General features: G+C 40.6%; 1 protein-coding gene across 50 annotated transcripts in view; it reads right to left on the reverse strand.

The window, feature by feature from the left end:
• PRP4K (pre-mRNA processing factor kinase PRP4K) overlaps positions 1-12,174 on the reverse strand; it is a 43,738-nt gene extending 31,564 nt beyond the window's left edge. For 45 of the 50 annotated variants that reach the window (XR_006697409.2, XR_012434301.1, XR_012434299.1 and 42 more), the window contains exons 1-2: positions 12,008-12,174; positions 784-1,980 (exon numbers count right to left, since the gene is read on the reverse strand). Coding sequence is in view for 1 of the 50 variants with exons in the window: in XM_005554144.4 (XP_005554201.1) it covers positions 784-1,980; positions 12,008-12,048 (1,238 nt within the window). In the remaining 49 variants the exon portion in view is untranslated. Of the gene's footprint in view, positions 1-783; positions 1,981-5,984; positions 6,065-12,007 lie in introns of all 50 variants that reach the window. The other 5 variants (XR_012434306.1, XR_012434305.1, XR_012434304.1 and 2 more) reach the window with 1 other exon arrangement.
• Positions 12,175-26,248: the final 14,074 nt, after the last annotated feature.

Raw genomic sequence — 26,248 nt, forward strand, 5'->3', positions numbered from 1 at the left:
CTAAAGTAGTTTAAGTGGTATAAACACTCCTCCTCCCTGCAAATACTTCCGTTCTATGATCCTAGGTAAATTATATAAATTCTCTGATTCTATTTCTCCATTTATAAATTAGGTATGAGAGCCCCTTCACCTGATGAGTTAAGATAATCACATGAGGATTTATAAGAACTAAGACAATATATTATTCAAATAGTAGGAAATAATTTTTTATACTATTCTTCTTAAGCTTAAGAGGACTACTTGTCAACAATGAGATTATATGTATTACAAAATTTTCCATTTTAATTATACCTTGGGGACCAAAAAATGTTGGTATTGGTTTTTATTTATACTGTTAAAATTTAAAACTCATGCAAATACAAGAAAATGAACAGAACACAATTGTTAAACTGATTACCTTTCCCCCTTTTCAAAAAGTTTCAGCCTATCACTGTTCAATGAAGTAATAATCCTCTCTCTGCACGCTCCCAATGAAGATTTATCAGCCAAATTACATGGATTGAAAGGAGTGCCTTAGCAAACTAGGTATTAAATCAACAATGTGAAAAAAAACCCAATTCTATCATCAAGCTCAGTATTTGTTAAACACCTATAATTACAATACCCATTGACAAAAGTGCAAATATTAACATGGTTAATGGACTGGATTACTTAAAATTATGAAACTCGTCACTACTTCACTTATTTTTACTTACTACTTCATTTTTAATTGTCCACAAGTTCTAGTTTTCCGTGTAAAATCTCATGCATTGGTAAAAAGCTTTAACATTTTGTAAACGTTACCTGGGAGAAGAAAGTCGTCTTCTCTCCGGTTCTCTTCGTTTTCTTTCTAAGGATCGGCTCTTGGCTCTTCTACCAGGAGACAGTGTTCGAGAGGGAGATTTGCTCTGCTTCGATCTTCTATCATTTAAAAGTGGAGACCTGCTTCTTCTTGATTTATCACGTGGTTTTGGAGACAAACTTCTTCTTTTAGGACTACGACCAGGTCTTCTACTGGGTGACCTATTTTCCTTCCCAGATGAAGCATCTTTAGAGGGAGATTTAATTGGCTTCTTTTCTTTATCAGTTTCAGACCGTTTTGATTTTCTCTCTTTGGACCGTGACCTTCCGTCTTTGGATTTACCTCTTAAATCAATTGGGGATCTGGATTTTTTACATCGATCGCGACTTCTACTTTCATTTACAATTGGGGATTTTTTCCTATCTTTTGATTTACTTTTATCTTCAATTTTAACCTTATCATCAGTAGGAGATCTGGCCTTACCAATTTTCTCTTGAGATCGCCTTCTAAGGATAGGGGATTTTGATTTCCTTGCTTGATCTTGAGACTTACTTCTTTTGGATGGGCTTTTAGATTTTTTTCTCTCCTTTGACTTGCTCCTAGTTGTTTTCTCTTTAACGATTTCAATACCCCCCTTACTTTTCTTTTTATCAGACCTATGTCTAGTCCGTTCTTTGGATCTGCTTTTACTTCGTTTTTTTGTAGTATTTTTATTGTCCACAAGTTCAAGTTTCCCCTTTGTACTTGAAGATCTAGTACTAGACCTATTTCCATTTCTTGCCTTCTCATGAATCTCCCCCTCTTCTTCAGAGCCAGACTCATAACCTTGCAAAATGAGCCCCATACCAGATTGGACCTTTCCTTCCATTAACTCATTATCAAGTTCGGCCTTAATCAAGGCTCTCTGTTTTTCCAAGTCTTCTAGCAAAGCTAAATCATCAAGTTTAGTTCTTTTTGCTGGAGACATACCCTCTTTATCAGAAGCATCGATAACCTCTTTTCTTTTGTGTTTCTTGTGTTTATGCTTATGTTTATGTTTTTTATCCTTGTCTTCTTCTGAGGAATGTTTATGTTTCTTATGTTTACTTCTGTGTTTATGCTTCTTTTTTTTGTGACGACTGTGCTTATTTTGAGACTGGTCTTCTGATACTTCTCCATTTTCTTCATTTACACTCTTTTCAGAATTAGCATCTTCCATCCTATAAATATATCAAACACACTTTAAAATCATATCATTTATCAAGTATTCAAAGAATTATAACAAAATAACAGTAATGAGAAAATACATCTCAATGTAATACATGAAGTCAGTCACTAAAATTTTTTCAGAACAGCTTCACACATTTTATTTCAAAGAAGGTCTATGCAAGAACTGAGTTGGATAGTGACACAACTTTATTGTGTTTCTAATGGTTGAACTCACCAGAAGTATTAGAGGAAATCCCTAATGGAGCGAGCTTAAAAATTACAGGTTAGAGAAAAAGGGAAAAACAAACCAGGCACAGCAAAACCTCATTAACATTGATTTAGTTCAAGGAGCCACTCAGTAACTTAATTTTTAAACCAACATTTCTCACACATTAACAACCAAAGGGCCCATTTTCTTTTTTAGTAAGACTAATAACTATTAACATACACTGGAAGATTAATCTCTTTCTCCACTTGAAATTCATAAAACTTGGTGTTGCTACAATAAACCCACCAGGTCACTTGTTTTGAGCGGATTTCATCTTATACCTTAAAAACAAAACAAAACTCTAGAGCCAATACTGAGCTATACCCAAAATAAGCACTCAATCAGTGTGCACTGGTAGCTGATACTGATAAAGGTGACAGTATAAACACATCCTCAAAAGTTAAATCTTCAAAGAGAACTAAACCAGAAGTTAGGACTCTAGATTTGTAGTTGCCACTAAGCAATCATATGACATTCGGTTGAACCACATGGAAGGGCCTTTTGTAAGTCAACAAGTCTAATATCAGCAATTTAATATAGTTCAACCCAATATTCATTCAGCAAGTGATTTAATCTCTCTGAATTTCAAATGAGAACTCAGTTTCCCAAAATACATTCACGTTAACAGATGCTTTGGAAATAAATAATAAAGTGGGGGATTCTGTGCTTAAATGTTTGGCTTACGCTGAGTTAAAGAGTTTATGATTCTAAATTATTTTATCAAGTCTTTGGTGTTTAATAACCCCAGGTTAAATACTGGGTCAAAAGCATTATTTAACGTTCTCTTTAAAAGTTACTCCATAATAAACCATCATCCTAGAATATCAGACCAAGAATGGCCTTAAATTATCTAGATTCAGGCCATCATACTATTTTTGGAGGAAGCTATGGTTTATTTTGTCAGGTCTTCATATTATATACTCCTATACTTTTAGTAAGTTTATCCTTTCAACCTAAGAATTCATCAGTCTACTTAGAATCTCTTTAACATTTGAAAAAACCTCACCAACTACAAGTAAGCATTAAGCCAAGTGGCAGGAAAACAGATGTACAAGCCAGGTGCAGTGGCTCCCGTCTGTAATCCCAGCACTTTGGGAAGCTGAGATGGGCGGATCACCTGAGGTCAGGAATTCAAGACCAGCCTGACTAACATGGTGAAACCCCGTCTCTACCAAAAATACAAAAATTAGCCAGGCATAGTGGCACGTGCCTGTAATCCCAGCTACTCAGGAGGCTGAGGCAGGAGAATCGCTTGAACCTGGGAGGCAGAGGTTGCAGTGAGCCAAGATCATGCCATTACACTCCAGCCTGGGTGACACAGCACCCAAAACCAGGATTTGCCTCCCTCAAAGAAATTAATATCTGGTGGTACATAACCATCAAATACTGGAGAAGTGCAATGATGAAGACACGAATAGGGGCATTATGGGAACCCTGAAGGATCACCTAAACTCATTTTGAGAACAGTCAGGGACAGCGTTTTATAGATCACAGAAAGAAACCAATTTGTTAAGCAGGGACTTTCGGAGGACAGAAGAAATATTTACTGAGAAAGGACAGGGATTAAAAAATAAAGGTTAGCCCAGGCACAATGGCTCAGGTCTGTAATCCCAGCACTATGGAAGGCCAAGGTGGGAGAATCACTTGAACCCAGGAGTTCAAGACAAGCCTGGGCAACATAGTGAGACCTCATCTCTACTAAAAATCAAAAACATGAGCTAGGTGTGGCAGCGCGAACCTGTAGTCCCAGCTACTCAGAGGGCTGAGGTGGGAGGATTACTTGAGCCTGGGAGGTCAAGGCTGCAACGAGCCATGATGGCGCCACTGCACTCCAGCCTGGGCGACAGAGCAAGACCCTGTCTTAAACAACAACAACAACAACAAAAAACACGTTGAGTAACACTGCCCTAGAGAATGAGTAAGGAATTAACAAGAAGGGAAAAAGGGGCATTTCAGATAGAGAAAGACGGTGAGAAAGGCAGTTATATATAGCAAACTTCAAGTAGATCAGTGTTGTGAAAGGCATTGAGGTTAAGATTCCAAGTGGAGCCAGGCGCGGTGGTGCACAACCGTAGTCCCAGCTACTCAGGAGGCTGAGGTGGAAGACCACTTGAGCCCAGGAGTTTGCAGCTGCAATGACCTATGATTGTACCATTGCACTCCAGCCTGGGCAACAGAGAGAACTTTCCATCTCTTAAAAAAAAAAAAAAGATTCCAAGTAGACAAAGTCTAGGAGATGACAAAATAGTATATGATTCTAGGAGTGGGTGGTTGAGAGAAAATTAAAGGTTCACTGGAGTCACAGAGGTCCACGAACTGCAAAAGTAGGTTGTCTAGCCAGGTCTCACAGTCTTGAACAAACTTGCTGGGAGAAGGGGTGGGGGACAGAGAGAATGGTGGTATGACTGAGAAGTTATTAATTAGTTGACAGCAATGAGGGGGAGTGAAAAACACACAGCCACTACAGGGTATCATACTCAAAGAACTTTGATTTTTGGATGTCACATTGCCAACTTCCATTTCTGGCAGGAAAAGGTATTTAAGAGATGTGCAGGAGAAGCTACGTTCTCTGGTCAAAGTCAGGTTTTAATTTGGGTTGACTTCTCTCTAATGGAGTATGAGAAGACACAGGACAAATAAAGTAGTGTTCTCTGGATCATTAATTTTTCTCAAAGAATTGGAAGAAGTGCAGTATCTTGGTATTAAAAAAACAACACCAGGCTATGTGCAGTGGTTCACATTTGTAACCCCACACTTTGGGAGGCTGAGGTGGGAGGATTCCTTGAGCCCAGGAAAATTCAAGACCACCTAGGCACCACGGCGAGACTCTATCTCTACCAAAAAATTTAAATTAACTGGGTGTGGTAGCATGTGCTTATAGTCCCAGCTACTCAAAAGGCTGAGGTAGGATCACTTGAACCTAGGAGGGTAGCACTTGAGCCCAGGAGTAAAAGGCTGCAGTACCACGCCACTGCACTCCAGCCTGGGCAACAAAGGAAGACCCCATCTCAAAAACAAAAAAACAAAACACCATCATTCCTTTATTATGGAAGGGAAAGAAGTCACATAGATTTCAGTAAAAAAGATTCCAACGCATTTTAACTTTGTTCTTTATACAGGCTATATTCTCATCCTTTTCCCCCAGAAATCTCTCATCCCATAATCCAGAAGGTCTCTTTTTCCTGAACCTTGACTTACAGGGGGAAAAGTCTGAGAAAAATTTAGGCTAATTCAAGTTATGAAGGTAGGAGAGTCTTTAAAGATTGAGAATTACCTTTAGGCATATAAAATCTAGTGCCCAAAGTACAAAATTCTAGTCACTAAGCTCAAATTCAAAATTACCTAAAGTTTTGAGTTTTAACTCAAGACTGTCCTCAAGACAAAGGATAGTCGAGTGGTTAAGCATCTCTGGAGCCAGACTGCCTGGGTTCAAACCCCAGTTCCATTACTTACTAGTTGTGCGGTCTTGGCAAGTGATCCTCAGGCATCTCATCTACATGATGGAGAAAATAATAGTACCTACCTGAAAAGGTGTTATGAAGTTTACACAGTGAATAGATGCTAAATGCTTATGACAGTGCCTAGCACAGACCAAATCCCCTCCACCCCCAAATAAGCTATTATTATTGTATAGATGCTAGATAAATATATTTATTTACAAAAATCCTGTGGAGCTGAAAGGGCTGCTAATAAGAATGTTATTTTAAGGAACAGCATCAAAGAGCATAGATTGTGGAGTCAAAGTACCTGGTTTAAATGCTGCCTCCAACATGACAAAGCTATTGTAAGCTTAGGCAAGTTGCTCTTCTGTGCCTCAGTTTCCTCAACTGTAAAACATGGGGAAATAGTACTGACAAATCATAGGGCTTACGAAAATTAAAGGAGTTCATAGTATAAAAGGCTGTCACACTAGGTGTTCAAGAAATTTCTCCCCATTTGAGACTTCTGAGGTTCAAGGGACTTGCCTAAGGTCACACATACAACAAACCAGTGAGAAGGCCAGTATTCCAAGTCAGTCAAAAGATCTTCCATTTGATTAAGATGCTTTAGAAGTCAGATTATGTCACTATTCTTTGTGAAACTTTATTGCTTTCTACCTCATTCAGAGCAAAAGGTCCTATACTTACAGCCCCAAAATCCCCAACACTCTAAACCTAACACTCTTCTCCCACGGTCACCCTGCTCCAGCCACACCATGCTCCTTCAATAGGCATACTCACATCTCAGGTACGTGGTACCTGTTTCTCCTGCCAGGAACGCTTTCCCCAGATACATGCATTCCTGGCTACCTTTGCCTACCTTAGGTCTTTGCTTAAACGTCACTTTCTCAAACAAGTTTTCCTGATCAATCTATTTTAAATGCAAAACCACCCCACTGCACACATACTCTCCTTCTGTGCTTAACATTTTTCTCCAAAGCAACTGTTACCACTAATATAATTATTGTTTGTCTCTCCCTATCATATTGTAAGCACTCTATGAGCAGAATTTTCATTTTAGTTCACTGTTCTGTGTCTAAGGGCCTAGATTATCTAATCTATAGCAGGTGCTCAGTAAGTATTGTTTGTGTCAATTATATATTTAGAATAACATAAGGTCAGGCACAGTGGCTCACACCTATAAACCCAGAACTTTGGGAGGCTGAAGCAGGCAGATCACTTGAGGTCAGGAGTTCAAGACCAGCCTGGCCAACATGGTGAAACTGTCTCTACAAAAATACAAAAAACTAACCAGGTATAATGGCGGATGCCTGTAATCCCAGCTATTCCGGAGGCTGAGGCAGGAGAAGTGCTTGAACCTGGGAGGCGAAGGCAGCAGTGACTCAAGATTGTGCCACTGCACTCCAGCCTGGGTGGCGAACAAGACTCCATCTCAAAAAACAAACAAACAAACAAACAAAAAAAGCTGGGCACAGTGGCTCACACCTGTAATCCTAGCACTTTGGGAGGCTGAGGTAGGGGGATCATCTGAGGTCCAAAGCTCAAGACCAGCCTGACCAACATGGAGAAACCCCATCTCTACTAAAAATACAAAAAAATTAGCTAGGCATGGTGGCGCATGCCTGTAATCCCAGCTACTCGGGAGGCTGAGGCAGGAGAATTGTTTGAACCTGGGAGGCAGAGGTTGTGGTGAGCTGAGATCACGCCATTGCACTGCAGCCTGGGCAACAAGAGCAAAACTCTGTCTCAAAAACAAACAAACAAAAAACATATAGAAGTTGCTTAAAGATGGTTTACATTATCTATTACAGACTCTTAGAACTTGAAAGATTTTGCTTTGCTCAGTTTTATCTCCAGTGCCTCACACAGTGCACACACATAGCACACACCTATTTTTGAATGAGTGATATTCAAAATTACTTATATCTCATCAACCCCTCCCAAAGGAAAATCAGTTTTTTGAACCCTTATCTTTTCTAATGCTAACAAGTTACAAAAATCTTAGGAGTTTCACTAAAAATTCTCAAGAGTTTACCCACAGAGGAATCAACTTCTATCAAAAAAAAAAAAAAAAAAAAAAAAAAAAATCTAGCTCCTAGAGCTTCTGGGAATCAGACATACATCCTGATGACCAGTATCACTGTAGAAGGGTCATTTCCATGAGTGACTAGTTTCCATTGTAAATTAATGAGTATTATCTCAAGAAATAATGAGTAGGTTCCTGCTAAAAATGTTACCAGCTTGGTACAATTAGGTTAACCTTAATTATAGCGTTTTCTTTACAGGGGCTAGGCATACAATGGATCTTTACCAGTCTCAGCTCATCTCTCAATGCAAATGTCACTAAAAGTAACAACTAAAGTCTGACCAGGTCAATCTGGGAAACTTGAAAGATTGAGTCAATGGCATAATGTATTACATACAATGGGCTTGTGCTAAAATAGCTAAATTAGGTTTATTATCAATGACTTTCTTATAAAGCTCAAGAAAAAGTTTTCCTGTTAAGATACCTAATGGTCCTCTTGGATAGTTTATACTGACAATAAATATAGGCCATATACATTTCATTTATATAAATTTACGCTTTAACATTACCATTTTACAATTTAACATCCCACATTTAGCCAAGTGGATGTGTATACCAACTTGGTCACAACAGGTTTATCACAAAATAAATATTTATTGAGAACCTATTGAGTGGATACATTCTTCGGATCACATTATTTGGAAGCAAAGGTGAATGAGAAGTGCACATAACATGGGGGTACTTAACAGTATTTGTATATTTGCTTTATTAAGTTTTACCTTTTAAAAAAGTCAAGTCTTGAGGCATCCAGAACAATGAATGAAAATCATGGAACGCCTTTAAAATAATATAGTCACAGTCAGGTGCAGAGGCTCACACCTGTAATCCCAACACTTTGTGAGGCCGAGACTGACGGATCACCTGAGGTCAGGCGTTCGAGACCAGCCTGGCCGACATGATGAAATCCTGTCTCTACTAAAAATACAAAAATTAGCAGGGCGTGGTGGTGTGTGCCTGTAATTACACGCCTGTAATCGCAGCTACTCAGAAGACAGGGACAGGAGAATCACTTGAACCCGGGAGGCAGCAGTTGTAGTGAGCCGAGATCGTGCTACTGCACTCCAGCCTGGGCAACAGAGACTCGGTCTCAAACAAATAAAATAAAATAAAATAGTCACCAATCACCAACCACCAGTGTTATTTTAACTTCCTCTTTCACATTTTTTTCCAAAGAGTAATAGTCTTAGTGAATTTATTTGGTAGGCATTCAAAATATAGAGACACAGAGAACTGATTGATTTAAATTTGTGTACGAATAAAGCCGTTTTTAAGCTAGACAGTTCTTTACAAATTTTTTTTAGTGATGAGCAAAGTGAACGCCACTGCTACTTTACCAGGAAAGTAATTAAGCCTATTTCTCTGACAAGTTAAAATGTATACATCTTTTAAGAAACTGGGTCTGGCTATGTTGCCTGGGCTGGATTCAAACTCCTAGGCTCAAATGATCCTCCTGCCTCAGACTCCCTAGTACCTGCAGCACTTGAGCCCAGTAGTTCAAGAACAGCCTGGGCAACATGGGAAGACTCTGCCTCTACAAAAATATTTAAAAATTAGCTAGGCATGGCCGGGCACGGTAGCTCACGCCTGTAATCCCAGAGCTTTGGGAGGCTGAGGCGGGTGGATCACGCAGTCAGGAGATTGAGACCATCCTGGCCAACAAGGTGAAACCCTGTCTCTGCTAAAAATACAAAAATTAGCAGGGCGTGTTGGTACATGCCTGTAATCCCAGCTACTCGGGAGGCTGCGGCAGGAGAATTGCTTGAACCAGAGTCCAAGGTTTCAGTGAGCCAATATCATACCATTGCAATCTAGCCTGGAGACAAAGTGAGACTCTGTCTCAAAAAAAAAAAAAAAAAAAATTAGTTGAGCGTGGTGTTGCATACCTGTGGTCCCAGCTACTCCGGAGGCTGGGGTAGGAGGATCACTTGAGGTTGAGGCTACAGTGAGCCATGATAGTGTCACTGTACTCCAGCCTGGGTGACAAGAGCTCATGTTTCAAAAATAAATAAAATGAATAAAAAGAATTAATGTAGATATAAAAATCAGAATGGGTCCAAAAGACTAACTAGTCTTAAAACCTTCCCTCTGGTCCCTGCTTTGCCAAATCAGGTTTGAGAAATTAGGTCTCAATAAATTAGACACATCACATCAAAAAATGGATCTTTCTGGGACAGTGGAAAAAATAAAAATAATTTCATACTTGAAAAGCAATTTAAAAAGAAGCCACATTGTACAGTGGGAGGCCAGACAGTTCAATAGTTAGCAGCAGGGCTTTAGAACCAGACTGCCTGAGTTTAAATGGGTGTGCCACTTAGGGTGACCTTGAGCAAGTTACTCAATTTCTCTGTGTTTCAGTTTCATCATCTTTAAAACAGGAAAATAAAAGCATCTACCTCTATAGGGTTGTTAAAAGAATTAAAGCCTTCAGGAAGCTTAAAAGCTACTTTTTATATTTATTCTTTCTAAATTTTCTATTTTGAATAGATTCCATATAACTGTAAACTATTCAAGTGTTCTCTAAAGAACTGCTGTAGACACTATATTCAAGGACTCACTGTGAGCACCAGGCACAGTGTTTGCTTTCATACCAAATGGTTATCGTCTTTGTTAAATACTTTCAAACTACTGAAAGTGAGACATATACAGACCAAATATTCCATTTACACCAAGTGTTCTGTGGGGAAGGGAAGGGAAATTAAAGACTATCTCTGTTATTCATACAGTAGAGGCCTGAATATGTATTTTTTAAATTATTAAGTCTAATATTATTTGAAAACAGTATGCGAATAAAATGACTAACCCACTCCTCGAAATGAATCTCAAACATCCCTAAAATCAAATAAATGGACATAATACTACAGAAATTTTCAGATTAGTAGAAAATGTAACCACATAGCATGAGATCTGCACTGTATTGGCATAAACACTGTAACTGTGCCACACAATGAACTCGGTGAGAAACAGTAAGAGGTTAAAGCTAGTTTAAAACTTCAGAATCCATTTGTTCTCTGCTAAGGCAAATTATAAAGATAATACAGCAGTTTTGAAAAGCCCTTAGTTAAAAATTCCGTTTTTCCGCCTAGCTGAGTAATGCAGATGATTGAAGAGCCCAAAACTGGACGTACAGCAATTAAGTGTCAGGTTGTCTGGTGGCAAAGATTTCTCCTATCGCTCAGTCACAACTTGCTGGGAGACTATACCTCTTTCTAAAATGGCTGGAAACAGATGAGACAGTGCAGATGCAAAAAAAACGGTCGCTATAGGAACATTGCCGTAAAATCCATTCTCTCTATTATGGTTCTTGTTTGAGTTTTCCTAACATAGACATGAAGAGCAAAATACTGCTTTTAGTTAACCAATGGTTAACCTTGCAGCATACACACGTATGTTTTTTTTTTTTCATTTTTCATTTGGCCGCATGGATTCTTATATTAGCTTAATTATAGATATAAAGTGGTTTGGCAGTAGCTAGCAATTCCAACTACTCCTTCCACTCGTCCTCGTCCTCCTAAAGGGTTATAAACTCAAGCAAAAAAAAACAAAAAAAAAAAATGCCAGGCCTCAAAACCAAAGACTCTATCTCACTTTGCCTCAAGTTTGCAAGTTGGTAAAAAAAAAAAAGCTGGCGGCAGGCACTCAAAAAAACAAAACAAAACAAAACAATACTGGGTGACTGCTGGACTAAAGAATACAAGGTGACGAGATCAAGTATCCTGCTAGCCACAGACTAGCTCTGGGATGGCCAGAGAGTGTGACCCCACCACCTCCGCGCTCTGCTTTCAGGTCCTAAACTGACACCAGTAAAAGGACGACTGGGGGTACCGCAAGAGGAAGAAAAGACTTGGGCTTGCCCCGCCTGCTGCCACTGACCCTCGTGTCCCCAACACCGATGCCGCTAAGAGCCGCGGCCAGGGAGCTTAGATGGGTCCCCAAGGGAGGAATGGGAAAGCGCGACCTCACTGCCGCCACGCGCACCGGACCTGTAGAGGCCGCTCGCGCCTACGCCTCCCGGGGCAACGACGCGCTGCAGGCCGCGGCCGCCTTCACCCCAGCAGCCGCGGCCTCTGAGAGAAGGAAGCTCGAAGGCCGCCTGCTCCCCATGCCTCCCACCCCACAACGAATCGCGCCGGAGAAGGCAAAGTTTGACTCTCGCCGTTAGGCCCGAACTTTCCCGCCCGCCCGTGCAGCTCCCACTCGGCAGTCCCCGGGCTCCAGCCTCTGGCCCACTCACAGAGACTACTTACTCTGTCTGCTCCCGCAGCGACTGGGTCTCCGCGGCGGCCATCTTGAACTTCCTGACTCCTCGGCGGCGGTGGCGGCGACTCCCGGACGGTGGAAGGTAGTGGAAGTGGAAGAAGAAGGAAAAGAGCTGCCGCGCATGTGCTGACCGCGTAGGGAAGAGCGGGGTTCTGAGTCCGCGCTAAGAATCCGGATATGAAACCTTGCGTCCCGGGACTGGCGCAGGGCGTAGTGTCGCAACTTCCGGGAGCATGGTGGGCGGTGCTGCTGAGGATTGAGGGCTGTGTCAAGCTTGAGCTCTTTCGTCAGTGCTAGAAATGGACGTTTAGTTATCGAAGCCTGCTGACGAGGGGAGCCAACAAGAGAGGGATGTCGGCATCGGGTATGCGGTTCCAAGAACTGATTGGCTATGGAGACTGGAAGTTGGGTGAAAATTCTCATAAACTCGGGCAAACGAATTGATGATTTTTCCCTGGTCGGTGTTAAGAGACACAGTAAATGCTTAACCATCTCGCTAGATAGCTCAGCTGAAGTGGCATTAGCTTCCCCGGAAAGGGTGTAGAAAGGCGTTTTTAAATACTGTAAATTAGGGTTGTACCTCGACGTAAATATCTTTTAATGTGGAACTGTTACTGTATTTGACACATCTTTTCAACTTTTACATAGTTCAAGGGTGACATGATTCAGGAGTCGTTCAGTTCGTTGTTTCCGTAATTGGAACGTGTAATGTTTTTTGGCCCAAGTTGCTTTATGTGATTTTGTTTTTTTCTATAACGACGCTGCAGTAATGGGGTAGAATGGAATATTGTAGGGAAAACATTTACTGGCTCTTGGAGAGCTCTCAATACCAATTAGGTTCTTTAATTCCTCTTTAAAAAAAATTTCTCGGCCTGGCGCTGTGGCTCACGCCTGTAATCCCAGCACCTTCGGAGGCCGAGGTGGGCGGATCACCTGAGGCCAGGAGTTCGATACTAGCCTGGCCAACATGGTGAAACCCTGTCTCTGTTAAAAATACAAACAATTTAGCCGGGCGTGGTGGCGCGCGCCTATAATCAATTCCAGCTACTCGGGAGGCTGAGGCAGTTGAGAATCGCTTGAACCCGAGAGGCGGAGGTTGCACTGAGATCACGCCACTGCGCTCCAGCCTGGGCAACAGGGCAAGATTCCATTAAAAAATATATATATATATCCATACTTTGGAACCTAGAAGCAGCGTGACGATCACTTTCATTCTTGTAATCATCTTAGTTTGCCTTTGTCCTAGAAAATTGAGTTCGGAATCTCCAGGCTCCATACATATCTCTTGATTTCCAGGGGAGAAGGGTTTCAAATGTTCTTACAAAATGTCTCTTGCTGCCTGAATTCCCAACGTTTTGAAATGTTAGGGCCAGGCGCGGTGGCTCAGGCCTGCAATCCTCTAGCACTTTGGGAGGCCGAGGCGGGCGGATTGCCTGAGCTCAAGAGTTCGAGTCCAGCCTGGCCAACATAGCGAAACCCTGGCTCTACTAAAAATACAAAAAATCAGCCGGCGTGGTGGCGCCTATAGTTCCAGCTACTCGGGAGGCTGAGACAGAATCGCTTGAACCCGGGAGGCGGAGGTTTCAGTGAGCCGAGATCGCGCCATTGCACTCCAGCCTGGGCAACAAAAGCAAAAACTCCGTCTCAAATAAAATAAGTAAATAAATGAAATAAACTTAGTAAACTATTTTTAAATAAATAATGTTAAAATTAACAGTGTATGTAGTAGAACTGTGAGAGATCTCATCTTGGAAACAGTGATATACTTGAAGGCAAAAGATTGGATCAGGTACTATTAACATGTTTTACACAGGAACAAACTGACACTAAGAGGTAAGGTAATTTGCTTTTGATGATTGAGTTCCCAAGTACCAAGCTGATTTTTGAACTAAAATCTGACTCGAAAATCTGCTATTTTCTTATCAGGCTGCTTCCTACAAGAATATAACCTCGCTTAGTATCCACTTATAGAGCACCCACCCTCACAACTCTTTGGCATTCAAATGTTTGTTGAGTAGCGGTAGTAGAGCACTACGTTCCAATCGGAAAATGCCTTATTTTTCCTTGTTTGCAGGAGCCTATTATAAATAAATGCCTTGTTTTCGCTGTATCTCTTGTTGTCGAGAGCTCAAGCTGGTCTCAGTTTCTACAACCACAGTATTATCTCCCAGGTCTCCTTCTGCCCTATGTATATTGCAGTTATGCTTTACGTGGAGATGAAGCATCCTAAGAGTGGGGAAGGATATATGGGGCCGGAACAATAGGCGCTGAAGCCAGATTGTGACTAAAGTTGGTATTTGAACAAACCAAGTCTTTTTTTTAAAGAGCATGGTAAAAACTAAGTTTCAAAAATCGATGCTGGCAAAAATTTCCTTGAAAAAATTCTCACCAAGTTCAGTTGCAAGGTGCTACCTGGGGAATGAAATAGATTTGTCAAGGACACACCTAAAACTATATTACTGTTGTAGTTTTGAAAGACCGAGACCTTTGGAAGGGGGAGTTACAATTAAAGCAAACATCGGCGTATCCGTTTATTCATTCACCAAATGTTTATGAAGCAACAAACTTATGCCCAATATTTCAATCTTGCTGCTCTTCCTCCCCAAATTCAGGAACTTTTGCAACGGAAACCGGCCCCGGGCATGCGCCTTTTGAGCCGAGGAGCAAAAGGGGCAACTCAGTAGCGGCACCCGCCTCCCCGGAAATCCTTGGAGGGGGCGGGGCTCTCGGAGCGCGCTCTTCCCAGCGGCAGCTGGGGAGGCGCATGCGTACTTGCGTTATCGTGGTGGTGCATCGCGGAGGCGTGGGAGAATCTGTGGCCCGCGGTGGGCCTTGGTCCCTTCTGTCCCCGTCCCGAAGCCGCCTGCTCAAGCTGAGGGCCACCGGCTTCTATCCGTCGGTGTCGGTGCTCCTTGCCTCCCAGCCAGAGCGTCTCATCCCTGGGCCCGGAGCCCCAGGCTCGCTCCCCTCAGCCCGTGCTGGCGGCGGCGCTCTTGCCGCCATTCCTGTGAGGTCGTTTTCCGGAGCCGCTGGGCTGGCGGAGGAGTAAGTAGGCGCCAGAGTCCTGGCCCGGGCATCCGCCTCGGGGCCCTGTCGCCGCCGCGCCCCGGATCCTGCGTTGATGCTGTCCGATAAAGCGGAGGTCGGCCCTGCTTGCTGACGCGACCGTGAAAACCACAGCGCCTGGCGCCCGGCCGCCGCCGCCACGCCACACACAAGTGTACCGGCCCGAGGCAGGCTTCGGGCGCGAGCTTGCCTTTGTGACTTTCTCTTACTGTCTTTGCTTGCTTCCTTTTAAGTATTACTTCCAGATAAGGGACATGTTCTCGAAATACTTTGAAAATAATTTTGAGTTTTGTTTCTCCCGTTGAGACTGATTACTTTGGACCTTTCAAGCTACACTGTGCAATCATCAATCTCAATAAGCTCGTAATAGGCTCATTCTTCCGTAGGCTACAAGCAAAATAATAGATCATAGCATCCTGCGGAGGAAGCCGTTGGTCCATGTAGAGTCGCCAGATGTCAATTAAGAGTAGATCGCTTTTCAGAGAATACTTACGGCTCCGGTTTAGACCTGGACTTGGAACTTTGAGGTGTTTGGAACACTGGGCAGAATTTTCCTTGTTATAAAACAAACTTTATGAGAACGTAGTTTGTTTTTGTTGTTGTTGTTAGTATTGAAGCAATTTTGGTGCAAACCAAAGGATAAAGCAAAACAATGAAAATCACCCAGAGTTCCATTACCCATACTGAACCAACTTGAACATACTGGTTTATTTTGGCTTTTTTCCATGTGAAATGTCAAATATTCTTATACTCAGGTATAGAATGTGATATTTACTCTTTCATGTAACATGTCCCCCAATTTTTACATACATAATTCTCGTTTCAGTAAGCATTTTTATAACTACACTCTTTTTCCTTTGTTATTGTATGTCTAGGTTATTTCAACTGCACTATTGCATGTAACTACTATATGATGAGGCAGTGGCTAGATTAGGATTTAGAACGTGAGCATTCAAGTCAGGCAGACCTGGGCGTCACAACTTACTGGGCAATTTCAAACAATTTAACTTTTTTGAGCCTCATTTTACACAGTAACATGGGGATAATGATTCTGATTGCCCAGAATTATTACAGTAAAATGAAATAATGAGGGAAAGTGCCTGCAGCATGTCTTGTTAGTAAATGCTATTACTGTAGGCAGATTTTCTTTTGTTGTGATTTTTTGGTGACATGTATGATTTATTTCCAGATTTTGAATATACTTAAATACCACAGTAGGGGTATGGGGTTTGATACACAGCTTTTCATATATTTTATACAATATATTCTGTGTTTGATACACAGCTTTTCATATATTTCATACAATATATTGTGTGTTTGATACACAGCTTTTCATATATTTTATTATAAGTAACACATGAATTAGAAATAATTTTTCACAATAGGGAAACATTTAAAAAATTAAAATGTATAATCCTGCTAACCATAGGTGAATAGTCGCATTTTGGGCAATCTTTTTTATGCATATATATGTAGTGGTTTTATTTATTTATTTATTTATTTATTTATTGGAACAGAGTCTTGCTCTGTCGCCCCGACTAGAGTGCAGTGGTGCGATCTCCGCTCACTGTAATCTCCGCCTCACGGGTTCAAGCAATTCTCCTGCCTCAGCCTCCTGAGTAGGTGGAATTACAGGCGCCCACCGCCACGCCCTGCTAATTTTTATATTTTTAGTAGAGACGAGGTTTCACCATCTTGGCCAGGCTGATCTCGAACTCCTGACCTCGTGATCCACTCTCCTCAGCCTCCCAAAGTGCTGGGATTACAGGCATGAGCCACTGTGCTGGGCCTGTAGTGTTTTTTAAAAATAGAATTATATTATAAATTGGGCTTAGTAACTTGCTGAAAATGGCAGAGGCCAGTGCGATGAGAGTGGGGTGATTAAGGGAGTAGGAAGTAATGCAGGAAAGGGAGTTTGTAGGATTCAGATTTCATTAAAAGTGTACTGGGCAGGTTGGGCATAGTGGCTCGGGCCTGTAATTCTGTCACTTTGGGAGGCTGAGGTGGAAGGATCCCTTGAGCCCCGGAGTTCGAGCCAGCCTGGGCAACACAGGGAGACCCCATCTCTATAAAATAAAAATAAAAATTATTTTGAAAGAAAAGTTTACTGGACAGAGTAAGTTCAGGATTGAGGAGTGACCTGATTTGTTTTAAACGAAGGTTCATTTGGCTGCAGTATGGAGATAGACTGTAAGAGACCAGGGGAGGAAGATGGAATCCAATTAGGAGAGTATTTAAGTAATCTCTGTGAGAGATGATGGTAGTTTAGATCAGGGTGTGAGTAGGGAAAAATGATTGGGTTCTGGATATATTTGGAAGGGAGAGGTTATAAGATGCACTAATGGGATGTGGAATTCAAGAGAAAGTGACTTAAAGAATTTTGGTTTGGGCAATTAAACAGATGATAGAGACTGCAGGTGGGGGGAAACTAAACAGAGTTCTGTTTCAGTCATGTTACCTGTTGTGGAGTCTAACTAACTGGAACAGGAGTATTAAAGACTTCATCTTCTATTCTTGAGGTATCAATTTGTCCCTTCATTTCTGTCAGTTTTTGCTACATATATTCTCTGTTACTAGGTGCATGTATCCTTGTAAATTGTTATATCTTCTTTATGGGTTTATCCTTTTATCATTAGAAAGTGTTTCTCTTTTTCTCTAGTAGCGTTGTTTTAAAGTCTGTTTTATCTGATATTAATGTAGCTATTTCAGTTCTCAAGTGATTGCTATTTACATGCTTCGCACCATTGAATCTAAAATGTGTCTCCTGTAGACTTTATATAGTTGGATGTTGTTTTTGTTTTTGTTTTTTGAGACAGAGTTCACCCTGCTGCCTAGGCTGGAGTACAATGGCGTGATCTTGGCTCACTGCAACCTCCACCTCCCGGGTTCAGACGATTCTCCCACCTCAGCCTCCCCAGTAGCTGGGATTACAGGCGCCCGCCACCACGCCCAGCTGATTTTTGTATTTTTAGTAGATACGGGGTATCACCATGTTGGCCAGGCTGGTCCCAAACTCCTGATCTTGTGGTCCGCCTGCCTCGGCCTCCCACAGTGCTTGCATTACAGGCATGAGCCACTGCGCCTGGCCGGATCTTGTTTTTCTTAATCTGATAATTTCTGCCTTTTGATCCAATTGTTAAATCATTCACAGTTAATGTTGTTGATATAGTTGGATTTATGTATGCCATCTTGTTTTTGTTTTCCTTATGTCTTATGTCTTTTTCTTTTCCTCTGTCTCTCCTTTACTGCTTTGTTTTGCATCAAGTGAGTATCTTCTAATGTAGCATTTTAATTTCTTGAGTGATTTTTTTCAGTCTTAAATCTTTTTAGAGACTTTAGTGGTGCACTAGGGCTTACCGTACAATTATAGGTTAACTTATTAGAATCAGCTTCGGATTTATACTCACTTAATTGCAGTGAGATTACTCCAATATACTTTTATTCCATGTCCCTGTTTTTTTTTGTGGTTTTGTTGTTGTACATGTTATATCTTATAGCTGTTACAAACTCAACAATACATTACTACAATTATTACTTTTACATCATGTAAAGAAAATGAACAAAGGAAACCAAGTATATATTTGTAGCTTTTGTTGTAGTAACCTTATTTATAATTTCAGGTTTTTTGTTTCTTTTTCTTGTGGATTCATTACTATCTGGAGTAAGCTTATTTTCTTTTTTCTCTCTTTTTTTTTTTTGGTAACAGCGTCTTGCTCTGTTGCCCAGGCTGCTGGAGTACAGTGTCATGAATATATCTCACTGTAGCCTCAAACTCCTGGACTCAAAGTGATCCTTCCACCTCAACCTCCTGAGTAGCTGGAACTACAGGCGCATGCCACCAGGCCTGGCTAATTTTTGTATTTTCTGCACATCAGCCTCCTGAGTAACAAGGTCTATTGGCACACATCACCACATCCAGCTAATTTTTAAATTTTGTATAGAGACAGAGTCTCACTGTGCTGCTCAGGCTGGTCTCTAACTCCTGGCCTCAAGTGATCCTCCAGCTCTGGCCTCCCAGAAGTGCTAGGATTACAGCCATGAGTTCTTTGTATGAGTTCCTTATATATTTTGGATATTAACCCCTTTTTAGAGACAAGGTTTTTCAGTATTTTCTCCCATTCTGTGGATTGCCTTTTCATTTTGTTTTTTCCTTTGCTGTGCAGGAGCTTTTTTGTTTGATTTAGTACCATTTGCCTATTTTTGCTTTTGTTGCCTGTGCTTTTGGTGTCATTTACAAAACAAAAAAAATTATTGCCAAAACTAATATCATGGAGCTTTTCCACTGTTTTTTCCAGTTTTATAGTTTCATGTCTTACATTTAAGTCTTTTCACTTTTTTTTTCTTTGAGACAGAGTCTCGCTCTGTTGCCCAGGCTGGAGTGTGGTGGTGTATGATCTTGGCTCACTGCAACCTCCACTTCCCGGGTTCAAGCGATTCTCATGCCTCAGCCTCCCGAGTAGGTGGGATTACAGGCACGGGTCACTGCACCCAGCTAATTTTTGTATTTTTAATAGAAATGGGGTTTCACCATGTTGGCCAGGCTGGTCTTGAACTCCTGACCTCAAATGATCCACTGCCTCAGCCTCCCAAAGGACGAGGATTACAGGCAAGAGCCACCGCGCCCGGCCTCTTTTAACCATTTTGAATTGGCTTTTGTGGATGGGGTAAGATAAGGACCCGATTTCATTTCTTGGCATGTGGTTATCTAGCTTTTTCAACACCATTTATTAAAGAGACTGTCCTTTCTTTATTGTGTGCTTTTGACACCTTTGTTGATTATTAGTTGACCACATAAATGTGCATTTATTTCTGGGATTCCTATTCTGTTCCATTGGTCTATATGTCTGCTTTTATGCCAGTACCATGCAGTTTTGATTACCGTAGCTTTGTAATAAAATTTGAAATAAAGAAGTGTGATGCTGCCAGCTTAGTTCTTCTTGCTCAAGATCATTTTAGATATTATGGGTCTTTTGGGTTCTGTATGGATGTTAGGATTTTTCTCCCCCTTTGAAAAGTGTCATTGGAGTTTTGCTAGAGATTGCATTGAATCTGTAGACTACTTTGTGTATTGCAGACGTTTTGACAATAATGATTCTTCTAATCCTGAACGTGGGATAGTTTTCCATTTATTTGTGTCATCTCCAGTTCTTTCATATATGTATTATAGCTTTTAGTGTACACGTCTTTCCCCTCCTTGGTAAAACTTATTCCTAAGTATTTTATTCCTTTTGATGCTATTGTAAATGGGATTGCTTTCTTAATTTCTTTCTTGGATACTTCACTGTTGGTGAAGTGTAACTGATTTTTATATGTTGATTTTGTATCCTGAAATGTTACTGGTTTCATTTATTCATTCTAACAGTTTTTAGTGGCGTATTTAGGGTTTTCTGTATATAAGATCATGTCACCTGCAGAGACAATTTTACTTCTTCCTTTCTGATTTGGATGCCTTTTATTTCTTTTCCTTGCCTAATTGCTGTGGCTAGGATTTCTAGTACTATGTTGAATATAAGTGATAAGTGTGGGCATCCTTGTCTGTGCTTGTCACATTCAGTTATATGTGCAGTACTGGAACCATCCAGCTCATAGTCACATAATTCTTCTTTTTGCAGCCTCATGTAAAATCACACCCCTGTTCACATTTTTTCTGTCTGTCTCCCACCTCTCCAGGCCCCTGCCCTGCAACTTTCAGTTACTTCAGACTCTCAGAAGACTGACCTCTAAATACCTCAATTTATCTGCACTACTGTGATCTACTTGAAATTCTCTTCCCTCTTCTGCAGTTTGTAATGGCATTCAGGCCAAAAGCTGTAGTAGTTTTAGGGCTCTCTTCATTTGCTTCTCTACTCCTAGGGATCATAGTTCTGTGCTATCTGTTGTCCAGCATCTGACACAGTTGATTTTATATTTTGTCTAGTTTTCTGTTTATTAAGCAGGTTAAGTCTGGTTCCTGCTATTCCATATAGCAGGAAGCAAAGGTTCTCTAATGAATTTTTAACATAGTTAATAACATAAGCATGGATTCTAAAAATTCATTACATAGATCCTGGAAATCTATTTATTATGTTTTATACATTCTGTGAAAGCTGGAGAATTTTACTATGTGTATCACAAAATATCAATTTCATGTGCCAGAGAATTGAATACAGTATCAAAGGGTCATTTCATAACTTTATCATCACCATCTATCCTGTAAGTCCTTTAAACTTTCTTTTCTATGGATCTAACATTTATCAATAACAAATTCCTAAACGACTGTATTAGTTAGTCCAGTGTTTCTCAAAGTCCACCGTATACAAAATCATCTAGGAAATCTTGCTAAAATGTGGATTCTGATTTAGTAGGTCTGGGGTGAGGTCTTCCCTTTTGCAATTCCAGCAAGTTCCCGTGGGATGCTGGTGCTGGTTAATGGATGTCACTTAGAGTTGCAAGGAGCCCGTTTGCCCAGTATTTACAATGAGCACATGTTTTGGGTATCATCAAAACAAGAGAATCTAAAAACGTATGGCGTGGGTGGAAGGTTGTGTTATTTGATATTTCAAAAAGATCATTGAAATCAGAAAATCTTAGAGATATGTTGCGTTTCTTCACATTTGTTCTATGGCTTAATGTTTTATTTTGAATATATAATAAGAGAGATACCACAAATCTTTAGCTATTAATATTTAGGAATGTTAATGTCCTTAATTCATGTTGTCTCAAATGTGATTCATTCCCTTTATAGGTATACTAAAACGGGCAAGCATGCCTACAAAACCATCTTCCTAACTTTCTTTCCTGTTTTTAGTATCTTCCTGAACCAGTGACAGTGGTTCTCAAACACTTTGGTCTGAGGACCCCTTTATGGCCTTAAAAATGATTGAAGAGTTTTATTTGTGAAGATAATACCTACTAATACTTGTTGTAATCTATTAACATTGAGAAATGTAAAAATTTTTATTAATTCATTTAAAATATCAATAATAAACCTATTATTTGCTAATATAAATTTCAATTTTTAACGAAAAATAACTTTAGTTTCTATTGTGTGCTTCTGCATTTTGAAAATATGTCTAGGATACAGTTTGTATTTAGGAGATAGTTTCTTTCTTTTTTTTTTTTTTTTGAGACGGAGTCTTGCTCTGTCACCCAGGCTTGAGTGCAGTGGCATGATCTCGGCTCACTGCAAGCTCCGCCTCCTGGATTCACGCCATTCTCCTGCCTCAGCCTCCCGAGTAGCTGGGACTACAGGCGTCCACCACCACGCCCGGCTAATTTTTTGTATTTTTAGTAGAGACAGGGTTTCCCCATGTTGGTCAGGATAGTCTTGATCTCCTGACCTCATGATCTGCCTGCCTCGGCCTCTTATACTGCTGGGATTACAGGCGTGAGCCACCGTGCCTGGCCAAGATATTTTCTAAATAAATGCATATTCAATTTTTAAAATGGGACAAATGTAGTATAGACATATTTTTGCTAACAATATCCATATAGTTGCAAATTTCACTTTTAGAATTTGCTTTCAAAAACAGGTTTATTCTTTGTTATGCCTTAATTAGTAAATCATGTTATAAAACTTCTTTGATGAAATTGGTCTTTGGTTAGCCATTGACATAGGAAGGATTAGAAAGGGTCCAGGGCTCCTTGGTACTAGTTGTGACTGGATATATAACTTGTGGCTTAGTTTGTGTTTAGGTGTCATAACTAGGCTAGGTTTGGGCCCCAGAAAGTGCTAGCCTTACTGTAGGAGAGGAAGTGGTATTGCTAGGTGTGTCTTCAGGTCAGGAAGTGGGACAAGTGCAGTATTGAAGCCCAGGGGGGGTCCTTGTGACTGGATGAAAGGTGAGATTCCAGTAAAGGATTCAGAATTTGGGCATGGTGAAGCATGCCTATAGTCCCAGCTACTTAGGAGGCTGAGGTGGGAGGATCACTTGAGCCCAGGAGTAAGCTGTGATTGCATCACTGCACCCCAGCCTGGGTGACAGAGTGAGACCTGTGTCAAAAATAAATACATAAAAATAATTTTTTAAAAAAGGATTCAGAATTCTAGAATACATACTATCTTTATATAATGCAGATCTGTTCTTAGGATTGTATTTTCCAAATGATGAATAAAATAATTTCCAAAATACTTACTGGGAAATCATATACTGGTACTGTATTACTTGGAATAAAAATCAAATAAAAGTCAAACTTCTTAATATGGCCTGTAAAGCCTGGATAATTTAAGCCTCACCTATTTTTCAGTTTAGACTTTCAGCCACACTGGCCCTCATGTTAATCCTAAAACATGCAATGCTTTTTCCTACATTAAAGCTTAGGGTTTTTGATATTTCTGCTGCCTGAATTTCTCTGTTCTCACTCTTCCTCTTGATCACCATGACTTATTTTTCAAGTGTTGGCTTAAATGTCAGTCCCACAGATAGCCCGTATCTAAATAACAGCTTTCCCTCTGGTCCCTATATAAATTAGGACCTGTTTTTTTCTATAACTTTCTTAAAGGAGCCTGTTATTTTCCCTGATAAAACCTTGTTGGACTGTTTTTCAGTATATTTATTTGCCTGTTTGTTTGGTGTCTGTTTCTCTTTCTTTCCTATGTGTTTTGTTTTGTTTTGTTTGAGATGCAGTTTCACTCTGTTGCCAGGCTGCAGTGCAATGGCGCGATATCGGCTCACCACAACCTCCACATTCCAGGTTCAAGCGATTCTCCTGCCTCAGCCTCCCAAGTAGCTGGAATTACAGGCATGCGCCACCACCCCAGCTAATTTTGTATTTTTAGTAGAGACAGGGTTTCTCCATGTTGGTCAGGCTGGTCGCAAACTCCTGACCTCAGGTGATCTGCCCGCCTCGGCCTCCCAAGGTGCTGAGATTACAGGCGTGAGCCACCGCACCCAGCCTGTTTGTTTGTTTTCTTATTAGACTATAAACTCTGTGAGATTAGACCATGTCTCTTTTGTTTGTCACTCTGGCCTACCTGCTAACACAGTGCTTACACATGATAATAGGTGCTCAAGAAATAGTGTTTGATGGATGAACGTAAAATTATAAGAACCTGAACTAGTGTAATATGGAACACAGGGAGGAAGACATGAATTAGTAAAGCCTTTGAAGAATTAGCATGTTCTGTGATAAAGCTACTGGGGGATCTAGGCAATATTTTTTGATACTTTTTTAAAAAATTGTGATAGCTACCCAATATTTAGGAATGATATATATCACACGTCTCAGTGATGTACGTAGCCTTTTGTACTGGTGAAGAGAGCCAGGTGAGGTCTAATTCTAAGGATCTAAACATTCCATTCTTGTAGAGAGCCTGGAGAAGTCCTCTTGCATAAGCTCATCCATGTCAGACCATCCATGACTTAGTGAAATAATTATCATTGCTGTTCAGCTGCAAAAATCACTCACTGTTTTGACTTCATAAGATTATCAGTTTTAGTGTTTAATCGTTCACAGCCTTGTCAAAACTGCCGTGGATAGGGAGAGAACGATTTACCTGCATTAAAACTTCGAGTATTGCTCTTCATAGGGTTTGTTTTGAGTTGTTTAGGCCTGCCTCAGAGTTCAAGACACTTAGTCTCTCCTAAGAGAAATTATGGTCACAACAAACAGAGATTAAATAAAGAGCAAGAAATTAGAAGAAACGCAAACCATTCACTTAGATTATTTGTCAGATTTTGGCCTTAAAAAGAGACAAAGGTGCTTCAAACAAGTGATTAAACTGACATTTTTAGATTATTATTTTATTCATACCTTTATTGTGGATAAATTGGCTACATGATAACATTTTATAATTTTAAATAAATATATCTACAGATCTGTATACCACAACAATTGGAGGGTGATTCGTCGTTTAAATAATTTATCATAGGATTTTCATAAGATCAAGCTCTTGGTGCATATCAAAGAGAGAGAAAGCTTTCATTTCAGTTCCACACATTCATTGAGTACCTCTTATGTACCAGTTGCATTGTTCTAGAATCTTATCTATCAGGTAAAGCTAGGTACACCTGAAATAGTTTAGTTATGGTGGCAAGGTTAGACTGCAGTTGCTGACTTTTTTGTATATCTATGTACATCTTCCATAAGAGGGCAGCAAAGGACCAGCATGATTTTTTCCTTATCATGAAGTCATAGCAGAGATTGCCTCATATTGCAAACTTAATAGAAATCTTCTAAGAGTAAGGGCAAACAGAGGGCACGGTTACAATTTTACTTAGTGTCTAGCCTGTCTGTTATGTGGTCTGATGCGGTTTTTAGTATATAGATTATCTCACATGGACTGTGGTATCTGTGATAGCCTAGTGATTAGGTCTTGGCCCTCCGGTCAGTTGTCAGGCTTTAAATCCCAGAAGCAAAACTTAACTCGCTTCGTGATCTAGAAGGACTACTCAGTCTTTCTGAGCAAGGAGGGCAAGGGATAACAACAATGCCACTTCACATGGTTTTCATAAACAAAATAAAATTTGTGTCCTGAAGAGGCTAAGAACAGTTAAAAGGTGGAGCTAGAAAAACCACCATCTACCAGCCTTAGGTATATTCTATTTATTTAAGTTAAACTCTTACTAAAGTCTCATAAAGAAAAATATAGGTCACTACTTTCGGTAGCTACTTACATTTTTAGTTAACATACATATCTATGTACTGACCAATTATTTGTTCATACAATTTATCAAACCAATTAAACATACACTGTGTTGAAATTGTTTCCCCACCCCACAAGACAGCCTGGCTGTGTTGCCCAGGCCGGAGTGCAGTGGCACGATTTTGGCTCACTGCAACCTCTGCCTCCCAGGTTCAGGCAATTCTCATGCCTCAGCCTCCTGACTAGCTGGGATTACAGGGGCCTGCCACCATGCCTGGCTAATTTTTGTATTTTTAATAGAGACGGGACTTCACTATGTTGCCCTGGTGGTCTCAAACTCCCGACCTCAGGTGATCCACCCGCCTCGGCCTCCCAAAGTGTTGGAATTACAGGCATGAGGCACCAAGCCTGGCCTGAAAATACATTTTGATGAACAAAAAATTTTTAATTTTTTTTTTTTCCAGAGACACAGCCTTGCTCTGTCACCCAGGCTGGAGTTCAATGGCACGATCTTGGCTCACTGCAACCTACACCTCCTTGGTTCAAGCAGTTCTCCTGCCTTAGCCTCCCGAGTAGCTGGGATTACAGGCATGGGCCA

Source organism: Macaca fascicularis, chromosome 4 (genome assembly GCF_037993035.2).
Source record: "Macaca fascicularis isolate 582-1 chromosome 4, T2T-MFA8v1.1".
In the NCBI taxonomy this organism is placed as follows: domain Eukaryota; kingdom Metazoa; phylum Chordata; class Mammalia; order Primates; family Cercopithecidae; genus Macaca; species Macaca fascicularis.